Source organism: Numenius arquata, chromosome 20 (assembly GCF_964106895.1).
Source record: "Numenius arquata chromosome 20, bNumArq3.hap1.1, whole genome shotgun sequence".
Classification (NCBI taxonomy): Eukaryota; Metazoa; Chordata; class Aves; order Charadriiformes; family Scolopacidae; genus Numenius; species Numenius arquata.
Window position 1 is genome coordinate 7,033,987 of NC_133595.1, and position 13,541 is coordinate 7,047,527.

General features: G+C 43.5%; 1 protein-coding gene across 1 annotated transcript; it reads right to left on the reverse strand.

Annotated features, from left to right (window-relative positions):
- Positions 1 to 6,928: 6,928 nt before the first annotated feature.
- On the reverse strand, positions 6,929 to 12,969 carry TMEM52 (transmembrane protein 52). Its single transcript, XM_074161631.1, has 4 exons — positions 12,800 to 12,969; positions 11,939 to 11,983; positions 9,809 to 9,978; positions 6,929 to 9,137 (listed from the first exon to the last, which is right to left on the reverse strand). Exons 2-4 carry the CDS (start codon positions 11,968 to 11,970, stop codon positions 8,818 to 8,820), a joined length of 522 nt encoding a protein of 173 aa, XP_074017732.1. The 5' UTR covers positions 11,971 to 11,983; positions 12,800 to 12,969; the 3' UTR covers positions 6,929 to 8,817.
- Positions 12,970 to 13,541: the final 572 nt, after the last annotated feature.

Sequence of the window (13,541 nt, forward strand, 5' to 3'; positions counted from 1 at the left end):
CAATTACAGCATAGAGATTTGGAGGTATAAGTTTTGTACCTACAATAGTAGGATATGTTAGGAAACTAAGAGGTAGGGATCGATCGGAAACTTTGGTTATTATAGTGTAGTGCCAAGCAGTGTGTCTACAGTATCACTAGCTACAAATCACATAAGAAAAGGGCAAATATTTTTGTCAATAACCAATCATTTTGATTGAAACCTGTGGAGCAAGGGCATGCTCTGATGAAATACGGTTTTTTGTTGGTGACAATAAGATAAACTAGAAAGGAAATCTCTCTTCCTTTTCTGGCCTGGAAGAGCATTATTCTTTATGTTCTTTTTTTAATCCAGTTTCCTGTACTTCTAAAGCGTGATCTCCCAAAGGAGGGGTATTTATATAGCATCTTCCACCCAAAAGCACCATGCAAAGCAGTAGGAAGGTTGCATTTATTTTTTCCTGCTTTCAAGCAGCATATCCATTTCTGATTTAACAGTTCATGTAGATGCATCTCCTCTCTCTCTTCTGCTCTTTGTCTGGTTTCATCTTGCCGGTTTTCTTACCGTTGGGACACAAATCAGCAGCACACCGAGCTGACCGCTGTAATCACAAGCTTGTGTTGAACTCTCACTTATGAGATGATGCAATGTCAGTCTAAGTAGTGCAATAAAACACATTGCATAGGTAGCAACGGCAAAGCTTGCAGCCTGCCAGCACAGAACGGGGAGGTAAACAGAGTGATTAGGTATCTGGCTCCCGTGATATTTCCCATGGTCTGCTTTATGCAACTGTTTATTCTATGCCCACGGTTCAGTAGAAATACACTAAAGATCACACTTAAAGTCAGGTGGAATTCCTGAATGATTTAGACAAGGTGGACAAAAGATGAGATTAAATATATTGATGATTCAGGGATTGAAGCACCTGACACACAAGGAGAGGACAAGCTAGCTGGGATTCTTTGGTTCATGAGGGATCTTATCAATGTGTAGAAATATCTGATGGCAAGGCGTAAAGAAGACAGAGACAGACTTTTCTCAATGAACACCAGCTGACAGGGTGAGAAACAGTGGGAACAACCTGAAATACAGGAAATTCCACTCAAACGTTCAAAAAACTACTTTTACTCTAAGGGTGGCCAGACGCTAGAACAGGTTTCCTAGAGAGGCAGAGGCATCTCATTCTTGGAGAATCCAAAGCCAGAGTGGACAGGGCCCTGAGCAAGCTGCTGTAGCTAACTCTCCTGTGAGCAGGAGGGTTGGACTAGACAATGTCCAAAGGTCTCTTCCAACCTCTGTCATTTTATAATTATTTACCAATGGAAAATAGAGGCGAAGACATTGAAAGTGGTACCTGTATAGATGCCCAGGATATCTGTGGTAGAGCTAGAGTCTGTCACACTCTAGGATGTATCTTGATTGAAAAAGAGCCCTTCCCATTATCACAGAGTTTTTCTTTAATATTACAGTGAAAACAACAGAACACATGCTATTTTACTTCCCATATGGCCCAAGTCAGTTGAATTTCAGTATTTTACAGCAGGTGTGGGGCACTTTTTATCAGGATGAAAAAGTCTGCTCTATATGTGCAATTTTGCAGTAAGGAATAAAAGCATATAGCGTTTTTTCCTCCAAATAATCTTCCCACAACGTTTAATTGACATTGTACGTGTTGCCTTCCAGCACCACGCCTGAAAAACCGACATTCCCATAGGCCACTTAGGCTGACTTGTGCCATCTTGTGGAACAACAGAGTTTAGTCGGAATAACAGCAGTGGAGGGAAAAGTTCTACAAACACACACGGTGCATTTAGCTAGCTATAAAAATAATCACAGTTATATTTCCTTTAGAAAGAGATTACAGAACAAAGGCTGAGTTTCAGTAAGAGAGAAATCAAAGTTATAAAAGTTACAGTCTTATACAAGCTGAGAAAGTAGTAGCATTCTTTTTCACGTTCACATCTGAGGTGGTATCTCTCAGGACATTTGATCCCCAACAGGTCAGCAATCTTGCAAGACAAGCCACTGTCACAAAGCTCCCACCATCTCATCAGGCCTCTCACACTGATCCTGGGCCTGTCTTTTAAATTTCTCTCCCCTCTGGTTAGGAATGTTGTAGCAATGACTGGATTAGGCATCTGAAGTCCAGAGGTGATTTCTAAATCTCAGACTCTTTGTTTTGCCCAAGTTTCTTCTCTAGATTCCCCCCTTAAGAGGGGGAGGGAGCAGGGAGGGAGCTTCATGTCCCACACAAAGTTCATCATGCTCTGCCTGTCTATCTGTACTTCATTCTGACAGTGCAGCCCACGCTCAATGTATTCATCCTCAAAATTCTTTGCAAGATAAGACAGTACTACAGTCCCTGTTTTACAGGCCAGGAGGAGCGGCCAGCAGAGACAAAGTGGCTTTACCAGTGTCATATGGGAAGTGTGTGGCAGAACGAGTAGCTGAGCCGAGTTTCCCAGGTCAGTACTGTGACCTCGGGACTACACTTCCTTACTTGTGGGAAGGAAGTGGCTTATGCCACAAAATGTTAGCATGGAAAGAGAAAAAACAGTGCACGCAGAGCTCAACGTCAGGCTCTTGGGTTTTGTTTCCTTTTTGAGCTACTTGGGAAAGCACAGTAGAAAAGCGGGTAAAAATTAAGCACTTTAATGCAGATTCAGGCATTCCTAGATTTTAAATAGAAATTGATTTTTCTCCTTTCTCCAAGTGCCCAAATTGAGCTTTATTATTCTAAGAAGATGTGAAATATCTTTGAAAGCCTGCATTCTTTTCCACAGCTCCCTTTTTCCCCCCAGTAAGATAAAAAGAGCTCTGGCATTTTATATTCTAAATTTTGACTGACTGGAACAAAATATTTTCCCAGTGATGCAGTTTTGCACCTAAGCTTTTTTTGTGCATTGGATTTAACCTTAGGATGTAATATTTCATAAAACATTTATTGTCTTCTCCATTTTTATAGAGCACAATTCCCCTATGATACTTTGTTTTCGTATTCTGCTCTGAATATGATTCAAAGGCTTCTCTCTCAGTTTTAATTTTAGTTGTGGGTAAAGGAAAGAGCCTCTGCTATTTGCAGCAAAATTAGTAAATGTCTCCCTAAGCAAAAATAGTTCCAACAGGTAAGGATGATTAGAATCAGAGCCAAGAGTCAGCTAAGAGCAAGAATCTTAGCAGGAAAGGGATTTTGTGAGTTATTTTATTCCAGAAGTGTGCAGGTTTCACGTGTGTCTAAGTCCCACTCATCAGTACTGGCAACAGCAGTGACGCTTTTCCCTCAAAAACTGCACCTGATAAAGTCAAAATGCAGATAGAAACCAACCAAACCAAACCTTCTAAGCTATTTGGGGGCAGCAAGGCAGACAAAGGCCACTGCAAAGCAGAAAAAGAAATGTTTTTTCCCTGACTTACTGTATCCAGATCCCATTGATGCTTCACTCTGGATGCTGCAGGTTTACCACGTAATACTCTCCAAAGGTTATAATGCATCCATTATAAAAGCCATTATAAATGTACTATTTTACTTATACTGTTAACGAGCTTGGCTATAAAGGGATTTGCAACCTGAATTTCACAACAGAGCCAAGGTATAATTTGCTCTGGGCTACAAAGCCTATGAATTATTGAGGCAATTTACTTCCAAGTCTGCATTTTCTTTCTGAGCACAAGTGCTCATGATGAGTGCATGTGTGTGTGAGAGGAGAGAGACAGGGCTGCAAGCTGTGACAGTGATGCAAGCACCAACTCCTCTGGCAGCACATGGCCCCATCACGGGCTTTTTCACTCAGCCAGCAAATAACAACAGAAAATAACTGGCAAAACAATCATTTTGAACAAATGAGAGCAGAAAAATTGCATGCTGACCAGTGCCAAATGAGAGCCAAATACAAATCACAATTAAAAATGTGCTTTGGGTAATTACAGAGAGGGGCTTTTCCCTTAGAGACGTCACAAAGCTTATGTGGATATAATCAGACTTGAGTGGGTCTAGTGACAGTGAGAAACACTAGGCTGACAAATGAGAAATCTTAGAGCCTCCATCCAGCTGAGCACAACCTGCTGTGGGACCAAGCCTCCCACTTGATGTTCTTTTTAACCTGGTTTCTTATGGAAGTGGGGTTTTGTGGTCACACTGTCAAATCTGTGTCCTTTCTCCCCTCCTTCCACTCTCCGCACCCAGCTAATAATTTCTGAATCCACTGACCAATTTCAAGCAAGGTGACAGAGAACTGGAGGTTTCAAAGATGTGAAGCTTCTGTTTCATGAAAACAGGAGCTGGGTAGAGAAGAGGGATCTTTAAATAACCCCATCGCAAGAAAGACTCCAGCATGAGCTTACCCTTATACTGGAGGATGCACACAAGAAAGATCTTATGCATGTCCTAACAGTAAGGAAAGCTTCTACTGAAGGTTACGTATTCTTAAATGTTAGGGAATTTTGTCATAAGATTTAGAAATCTAGAAAACCAGGCTCCATTATTTGCATTGCTCAAGGGATTCAGAGGGGTTGGGGCTTTTTTCCCCCCTTCCCAGCTGTTGGTGTTATTTGAATACAGATAAGATCCCTCCATTATGAGATTCCCACTATGGCAGGCACTGCAGGAGAATTTTCTGCACCAGAGAACATGTGTCTGAAACACCAGAGTGACAGGCTGGGAAAAGAACCAGAGACACAAGAGAGGAAGTGACTGGCTGGAGGTCACCTAACAGACTTCTAAACAGAGCACATCTCAGTAGCACACACACACAGGCAGCTGCAAGCAGATTTCCTCAGCCAGGGAGCAGAAGCCTTCAGCATCATAAAGGGGAATTGCTTCAAGAGCAACATTTTCAGAGTTCACACTTTTCAGTGCCTTCCTACAACAGACAAGAACAACCTGATAAAACCACTAGTAAAATGTGAGCGCTCACATCAATGTGCTGTCAATGCAGCTCTAGGCAAGAAAGACGCTGCATTTAGAAACCACCAAGTTACCTGTGGTCAGCAGCAGCCTGTCTAGATTACAACATCCAATATGTGAAGACCATTGGAGCTGATTTAGTGTAAGCAATCCTGAGAAGAGTGTGTAGATTTCTTCAGCTTAGACAAGGCTGATCTTCGGCATGTTCTTGCAATAGGCCTTTTCTTACCCCTGCAAGTGGTAAAAGTGGGTTTTTTTAATGCCAGCTGAGTACCAGGGGACAATCAGTATCATCAACAGATTATTCCTTATTACTCAAAAGGTTAAAGGAAAGGAAACATCCATCACGTGTTTTCTCTTAATCTTCTTTTCTGAAATTCCTAGCAAGTGTACCTATAATACTTACCTTTTATAATAATATGTGATGTAGGAAGATGCATCCTTTGGACACGGAGCTTGGCTGTGAGCTCCTGTGTCAAGCAGATAGTCAGAAGCAAATCTTCCAAGAATAAGGCTCTTAGTCTCAAGCTCTTGGAGCCATAAAAGGTGTTGAAGAAACCCTGTCCCTAGAAGACAAACCACCAGCCCTCTTCTGCAGTATGGAAGGGAGAGTTCATTTTCCATTTGGGGCCAGCACTCAGCAGTAGATCAGGGATCTTCTATCTGAGCAGTCTTCTAAGATACTGAGAACCCGGCAAGTGATACAGCCTTTCTTTGCTGTACCACACTGTAACACCTGCAGCTCCTCTATGTGCCTGTAATATTACATCTTTTACACAAATGGCATAAGACTTGTATGAAAAATGTGTTGTGATACACACCTGTCAAAGACAAATGATATTTGATTTCTGAGCAGATCAAATAATCAGTGAAATCCTGTTTGGTTAATTGCCTAATTTAAAATTACTTAGATATTCATTTAAAATTATTTAGACATGCTTGAATGACTACCATATTAGAAAGTAATTGAATTTTTTTAATCTGTCCATTTAAATTCACTTCTCTGTTCTGGAAAACTTTTTTTTAAAAAAATCTGTTTAATTATTAAAGCATTTTTGAGGGAGGAAAATGTATAGATTAATTCTTTATGAGTAGAAATACCCTGTTCCTGTGTCGTGGTTGCTTCCTACATACACACACGGAAACTCAGTTCCTGCAGCGTTACCCCCTCTTTGTCTACTCTGTGCTTTTGTAAAGAAGAGGCAAGCCCAGTTGATTTCTTTTAGTCCGGTTAAAGACTTGTGGAAATATGCAATAAGGGACAGATTACAGCAGGGCAATTCTAACCAGGCTGGATTGGAAACGGAAGTACCCCAGAGTGAGACAGGTTTTTCTATGAATCTAGGTGGTCATGGAAACGTATCTGATTTGTAAGATCTCCATGGGTATTTAGGGGTTTGATTGGGGTCTTGCAGTTAGAACTATCATCCCCCAAAGCCAGATGGAAACAGATCTCCTTGCAGTTTGGTACAGTCTGACAACTCGCAAGACAGAAGTGCTGTGCAAGCAAAAGCAGGAAGGGAAGGGAAGTCAAACCGTCGTGATTATTTCCCCGCCCTTCTCACGCAAGCTCAGTCCTTGTGCTCCAGAGTAATCTCTGAAGAACTGAGAAAAAAAAAAAAGCCTTAGAAGCGCCCTGGCCTCTTTGCAGCACCAAGAGCTTGTCTCTTACAAAGCTGCTCCCAGGGGTGATATGAAGCAATACACTGAGAAGTGAAGGACTGCCCTCTTGTGTCAGTCATTGTTTTTTCATCTGCCTGTTTTTATATTCTATCAGTGAGTGAGCACTCAGCCATTTCCCTCCAACAGATATTTCTTCTTTGGAAAGGCACGGGATTTGTTTCCGAGTACTACCCTGATGGAAAAGTTCAATAAATAAAAATACATCTGCTGTATTTGTGACTTGGAGACACCCAGGCCTGGGCGTATATTGCTCTTCCAGCTAGAGGCATCCAAATAGCCTAGTCTCCATCTTGACACAGAAAAAGAAGGCAGAGGAGAGAATAAAACAGGAGAGGTATAATTAAGAAGGACAGAGAAGAGAGAGAAGAGAAGCAGATTTATTAAACCAATCTTTCCCTGCAATCCGCATAGTAAGCTATATGCAAGTTAAATATAGAACCGACACTTCTCTAGGGAACTGGGCTCACGAACAGCTCACACGCCATGAATGTGTAACAGAGATTCTAGTCTCGGTCCTGTTGGCTGGCGGAGAGCTCTTCATTTTTAAATCATTACTGCTCATTTCCAGGGTAGTTCTTGCAGCAATGGTTGTCAGAGAACAGTCTTCTAAAAGCTGTGCTAGATTTTGTGCCCACCACTTCTACCGCTTAGTAATGACAGACTCCTAAATATTTGCAAAAGGTAGACCCTTTTCACAGCTACCAAAGCAACTTCAGCAAAAATGAAGACCGTCGGTCATATTCTTGCTGGTGGAAGGTCAGTGGACATTAACTCTGACCTGGCACTCCACACTTCAGGTTACGCTCATTAATAGCACCTCGTGCTCATGCTTTCATTCCTGCTCTTATCCCGTGGATAATCCCACAGTAATGAAGAATCCTGTAGATTGCTCACGTTCTTAAAGATAGCCAAATTAGCACCTTGCTAAAAAAGAAAATTGCTACTCAGGAATGGAAACAAATCACACTATTTGGAATATGGGAGGGGCAAGAAAGGGAAAGAGCTGTCATTTAAAAAAAGGCCTCTCAGAGCCCATATTTTTGTCTGGCTTGAGATTGCTGTAATCAACTCCAGGCTCCCAGTTTTAAAATGATGCACAGCAGTTACCTTTGCTATCAGCACTTCAGGAAGAATCATCCCTAAAGAGTAATTATTTGCACTTTTTCTCAGCCCGTATTATGGTATTTTCTATTTTTCCCAGCCCATACTATGGTATTTTGCATTTATAACTTATCCTAGATGGCACAGCTAGAGCCTGCTTTGTTTTATCCTGCACATTACTGAGCTCATCTGTGGACTAAACTGGTGAAAGCTGCCAGGAATCTTTGATTTTTTTCTTGTCCTTACTGACTGAGACCCTGACACCTGAGCAGACAACAAAGTGTAAAGGCATCTTTGCAATATTTGATTAATCTTTGAAACACATTAGTAATACTTAACCCTGTCTGCAAGTGTCTCTTTGAGACTAAATTGTACTTCAACTGGCAAAAATAAGCAGTAAAAGGGTCCCACCCACAAGCCAGCTCATCTTGAAAATAGAAAATTTTAAAGATCTAAAAAACTTCAAAAACAATCCCTTCAGGTCTCATGACCAACAAAAAAATATATATATCTTTTCTTATCTGTCTCATTCCTTGTCTCTAGTTGTGAAACATTACTTCATGCCTTTCCCTCCACACACTCTCCTGTCCTTGTTTGCCATCTCCCTGCAGTTTCAGGAACATGTCCCATTATGTAGCAATTTGCACTCAGCAATTTGCTGGACAGTTAATGTTCTCAGAAGGAGAGAAACTAGAGAGGCTGCTCAGTGTGACTTGCAAGGATTCCCCTTTCAGCTCCAGTTTGGGAAGCTTCTGTTCCGGAACAACAACTTGCTGTTTGTTCTGTTCTGACTCTTCATGTGTGTTCCCAAGATGGCAAAATTCTCCTGACCTTTATATGGCCATATGCTGGACACAAGGAATTATTATTATTATTATTATTATTATTTTAATCAGAAGATGAACAAGCATTCATATCCCACTTTTATAGGCATTTTTAAATTGCTCCCCTTTTACTTCATTTCACATCCTTGAAGCAGCTTTACCAGGAGATTACAGCAGTCACAGGAAACATTTCTTCTGACTGACAGATCATCACAAGGGCATGAGAGGAAACATCTTTCTGTCATAACCTGCCTATAAAACCAAACCCTTCATGTCGTCTTTAACTCTGACAGTCCTTCCCTTCCTTTTCTCCCCATCAGAAATGAGTCAGAGCTGCAGCTGTTCTTGTGTTGCATCTTCTGGATTTCCTGAATTTGCCTGTGTTGCTGGATCTCTGTTGATCGTATCAGGTGAACGCTGGATGGGACTCAGCCTCCCTGGTGTCACCTCTCCAGGGATGTTGCTCAGTTTCTGGCTTTTCCGTGCTACTTCATTGCATTGTTTACCCGTTTGGACAGCTTCGTCATAAGAAGGTGGCAAGTCCATTGCATAGAGGCTGTAAGCTGGAGGGGACACCGTGTTCTTATCCATATCCACAAATATCGAATGAATAGGGGCAGTCAGAGGGTACTGCCATGAGCTATATGCTGCGAAGAAAAGGAATTTTTAAAAAAATTAAACACTCGCATGGAATGCTGATATATAAAAGGCTAATCCTGCATTTCTCCAATAAATTATCAATTCATTTTTGTGGTGTCAGAACATATGCACTAGCACAATATACTAAATCCTATCAGTATAGAATTATCTGTGATGGAATCTATACATTCTCCAAAAGAAAGCAATCAGAAGAGAAAATGTCTCTGCATATCCCATCCAGTAATTACTGTGAAACACCTGACATTGGACACACACGTTGCAAGAGAGGTAGTTTCAGTTGGGTTCGTACATAAACAGCTCTGAACAATTCCCCACGTTAGAGATGACTTTGGCTGGAATAGCTGGACAGTGAGGGGGGCAGAAAAGTTTAAAAAATGAGGGAATGGCGATAAGAACAGATGTGGGAGACAACATGTAAGAGGTTAACCCACCACAGACTTTATTTTAACCTCTATAGTATTAAATCCTGCTTGTCTCCTGCACTCACCGTGGGCCCTGATGACCTTCCTTTTTCTCTATTGCCCACTCTATGGGGCTGAAAGTTGTTCTGGGAGTATGTCCAAAAAATCCCCATTATTGCACGGGCCAGACACAGAATTCTTGGCATGCATTCAACAGCAAAGCCCTGTTGACTAGTTGGCTCCCAGAGGGTACTTACAGGTGACTGTGCTGTGGGCAGTGCTGTCACTGTCGATAGCAATAGCTGTCAAGTCGTAAGGGTGCCTGGAGAAGGTCTCAACTGGAGGCCTCTTCTTCCGGCAGCAGAATCTGATGCAGCTTGCTGTGATCCCACAGAGCAGGAGCAGGAACACTGTCAGCAAGAGTAACCTTAGAGAAGGAGGGAGAATACCATGATTTCATTGCTTATGTTTAGCTTCTTCCAGAGCTGAACATAATTTCCCTCTAAACAGGTGAAGACAGGTCAGACCTGCTGGGTCTAGTTCGGAATGGGTGCTGAGCCGGAATTAGAAAGTTGGAACACAAACACTGAATCACAAGTTGAAGTACTCCTGACCATTGGAACAATCCGTTCTGGCTCACAGATGCCGTAATGTTAATTATTCTGGGTTGTATTTTCAGCTTTTATGCAGTGAGAATGGCTCCACTTTCAACAGTGAGAGTGGTATGAACTTGGAGGGAAACACAGATACAAACTTTTACAAGTTTAGGAACTATATTTATAAATGAACACAGAGATTATATTTTGCTCTATGTCTTGAAAATGCAATTCTATCTCTAGCTATTGTTTAACCAAGTATATTGTTTAACAATTCAGAATGTTCCTAGGTTGACAGGCTAGTGTTTCTGGTTCTCCTCCCACTTGAAACTCTACCATCCTGCCCCCCAATTTCTCAGATGAGCCCCCTCTTCTCCTGAGGCAGGTGAGGAGTAAAACACATCACAAGAAGGTGAGGTAATAAGAAATACTTGAAAGTCCTGTAAAGAAGCAGGTCCAAGGACAAAAGCTGAGGTACATTCATAGCGGCTGGACGGAATTACCGTGTGACAGACCATGTTCCTGAATTTCTCGTCAGGATTATATCCCACCCTAAATGTGTATAAAAACGGCCTCTGTAGCATTCTATTCTTTTTTCCAAAGCCAAGGTAGTACTTGCCCATAAGAATCGTGATTCCAAAATAAACTTTTCTTTAATAACTGTTTTATTTAGTTTTAACAAGAGTATATTTCTGTTAGCGTGAGGGTCAGATACACACAAAGGCTACGCTCAGTACGGAGGCTGGGTTTGTGGGCCTCAAACTTCCACAAATTTCATGCATTTTCTTGCAAATTATTGTTTTAGAAAAAAACATTCAGGCAACTTAAACCCGTGCGTGAGAAGAACTCGCTGCCCTGCCGGGACCTGGCGATGGAACGTTCCTCCAGTGCGAGGAGCATTACCTCATCGCCAGCCAGTCGGGGTTTCCTGACACTCCACCAGTGCCATACTGGTGTGTCTGGGAAATGATCGTGCTGCGTAGGCTGCTGCCTCTGAGGAGGGCAGAAATCACCTAGTGAAAGGCATCTCAGAAGCATGAGTCTCACACTAGCTCATTAGCTGTCGTGATTTCAACGCTGCCTAATTACAGAAGCCTTCTTAAAATTTTTTATGCAACTATGTATTTTTAAACAGTTCAACGTATCAGTTCTAAGGAAGCAAAGAATATCAGCCAAAATTAGTCCAGACAGAACGATGGCTAAAAGTAACCAACTCACTGCCATCAAAATGAAGTTAATCTATTGTCAGGATGCAAACTATAAAAATAATGTTTGGATTCCTGTAACGCATGTGTCAGGCAAGAGATAAACCCACTTGGGACTAGAGTTTACCCTCTTATTTATCACTATTTTCCCCTTTTCAGTCCTGCAGACAGACGGCAAGCAGGTCTGTAAGCAGCCTGAGTTCAGGATGAAAACACCCCACCCGCAGCCATCGCTCTCTGTCCCAGGAGGGGGGAGCCGAGGGCTGGGTGTCGGGCAGCGCGGGGCCGAGCTGCAGAACTGCCCCTGCCCGGTCTATTTTGGAAACACAAACAACCCCACAGTGGAACCGCGGGGAGCTCGGAAAGGAAGGATGACACATCCCTGGCGAATGCCGTGCCCTGCCTGACACCTTATCTCCCTGCGCTCTCATCCCTAACATATTCCACTGGGAGCTTTCCTAAAACCGAGGAGAAACCCTTTCCTCCATCCTGCCCGAGAAGAGAGTGTTTCCGTTACCTTACACCAATTACTGCTCATAATAACTTTCTAATTATTCTGGGTTAGTAAGATTAATAATAAACTTACCAGACATACCACAGACTTGTCCAATTAGGCATGTTCTGAGGGCATCTGTGAAGGAAGGTAGATGATTCACTGATTTAAATATCTACAGTCAAACAGCGAACGTGTGACAGGGAATAAATTTCATGTGATTTCTGAGGTGAAAAAGGGAAAGCAAGTGGTGAGAATGGAGAGCAAAACCCCCTCACGTTTAGTTTCAGAGGACTGTTCTTCATAGCTGTAACATTACTGCAGCTCAGATCATACAGATAATCCCACCAGGAAGGTTGGTTTCCAAACCAGTAAGTGTTTTTACAAAGTGATATTTTGCTGGTGCTTAGGAGAGAAAACTACACATGCTGGATTCTCAAAAAACATATCAAAGAGTAATTTAAAGTTCAGAGAGATGAGGTACCCAATAGCCTGTCTGAGAACACCAGCCTAAGACAACTGCCCGCTTCCCCCGGTTATTTTTAAATTACTTTTTCATAGCTCAAATACAACCAGAAGTGATTTCTTCAGACCCACTAACAGGACAAGAAAAGGAGAAGAGGAGCGGGGCTGCCACAGCCGCATTGTACGTAGGGAATTGCACGGAATGGATTTCATGGAACAGAACAAGGCTTTTGGCCACAGGAGAGAATTTGCGAACTGCTCTTTCAGAAGATGCCAATTCAGAGTCGGTTTGAAAGAGAAGATCATTCACCTTAGCGTACAGAGCAAGGCCAGCCAAGTCCGAATTGTAAATTGGTAACGATCCTAAAGATCAAAAAAGTAGCAATAACAGATGGCCGTCAGTAATTCCTGGTTCTGATCTGATAATGTCACTCGATGTCGCCGGGAGCCGGTTTGGTATCAGACATTTGAAAATAAGCGGTTACTCACTGATGGGAGGTCTCGCAGGGATTCTCAGAAGAGCAGAGCGACGCCTGGGAGAGGGGGGTCGAGAAGAACCGGCTGAGCGGGGGCGCCCGAAGAGAAGCAGCACCTCGTTCGTCCGCTGCGCCCGCCGAGCGGAGCCCCCGGGGCCGGGTCACGGCCGCCGCCGGGTCTCTCCGCCCTCAGCCCGGCCACGGCCGCTTCTTCAAGGACGAGCGGCCGCAGCGCCGGCCTCCGAGAGGGGACACGAAAGGGAACACCCGCCCCGGGGCGAGCCCGATAAATCCCCGCCCGTTATCCCGCGGGGGCCGTGCCCTCGCCCGGCGGCGGGGGCGAGCGCCGGGTCCCGCCGCTCCCGGCCCGGCTCGATCGGCCCCTCCGCCCGCCGCTCCGGGGGCAGAGCCGCCGCGGGAGCGGGGCCCGGCCCGGCGGGAGGAGCAGAGCCCCCCGGCTCCGCGGGGCGTGGGAAGGGGGGCGGCAGGGAGGGACCCCAGCTTCAGAGACGATCGGAGTCGGGGTGATCACGATACGTGAGTGGGTAAGCAACGAAAAGACAGACTGCAAAGCTGAACAGCAGGGGAGCTAATTATCAGGTTATAAAGATTTCAACCGGAGAAGAAAGGGGAAGAGCAACTGAAAGAATGGCATTTTGACCTGTCTGTTGAGGTCCCTGATGTCCTCAGAGATGTGTATGTGGGTGCGTACGTAAAAGCTCCTCCAGTAACAAGAATGGGACAAAATACAAGGT

Excerpts from the sequence above, each read along its gene's own strand:
- TMEM52 (XM_074161631.1), bottom strand. The coding sequence starts at position 11,970 with ATGCCTAATTGGACAAGTCTGTGGTATGTCTG. Across the intron at positions 9,979-11,938 it reads ACAAGTCTGTGGTATGTCTG|GTTACTCTTGCTGACAGTGT; the intron begins GTAAGTTTATTA and ends TCCTTCTCTAAG. Across the intron at positions 9,138-9,808 it reads TGCCCACAGCACAGTCACCT|CATATAGCTCATGGCAGTAC; the intron begins GTAAGTACCCTC and ends TTTTCTTCGCAG.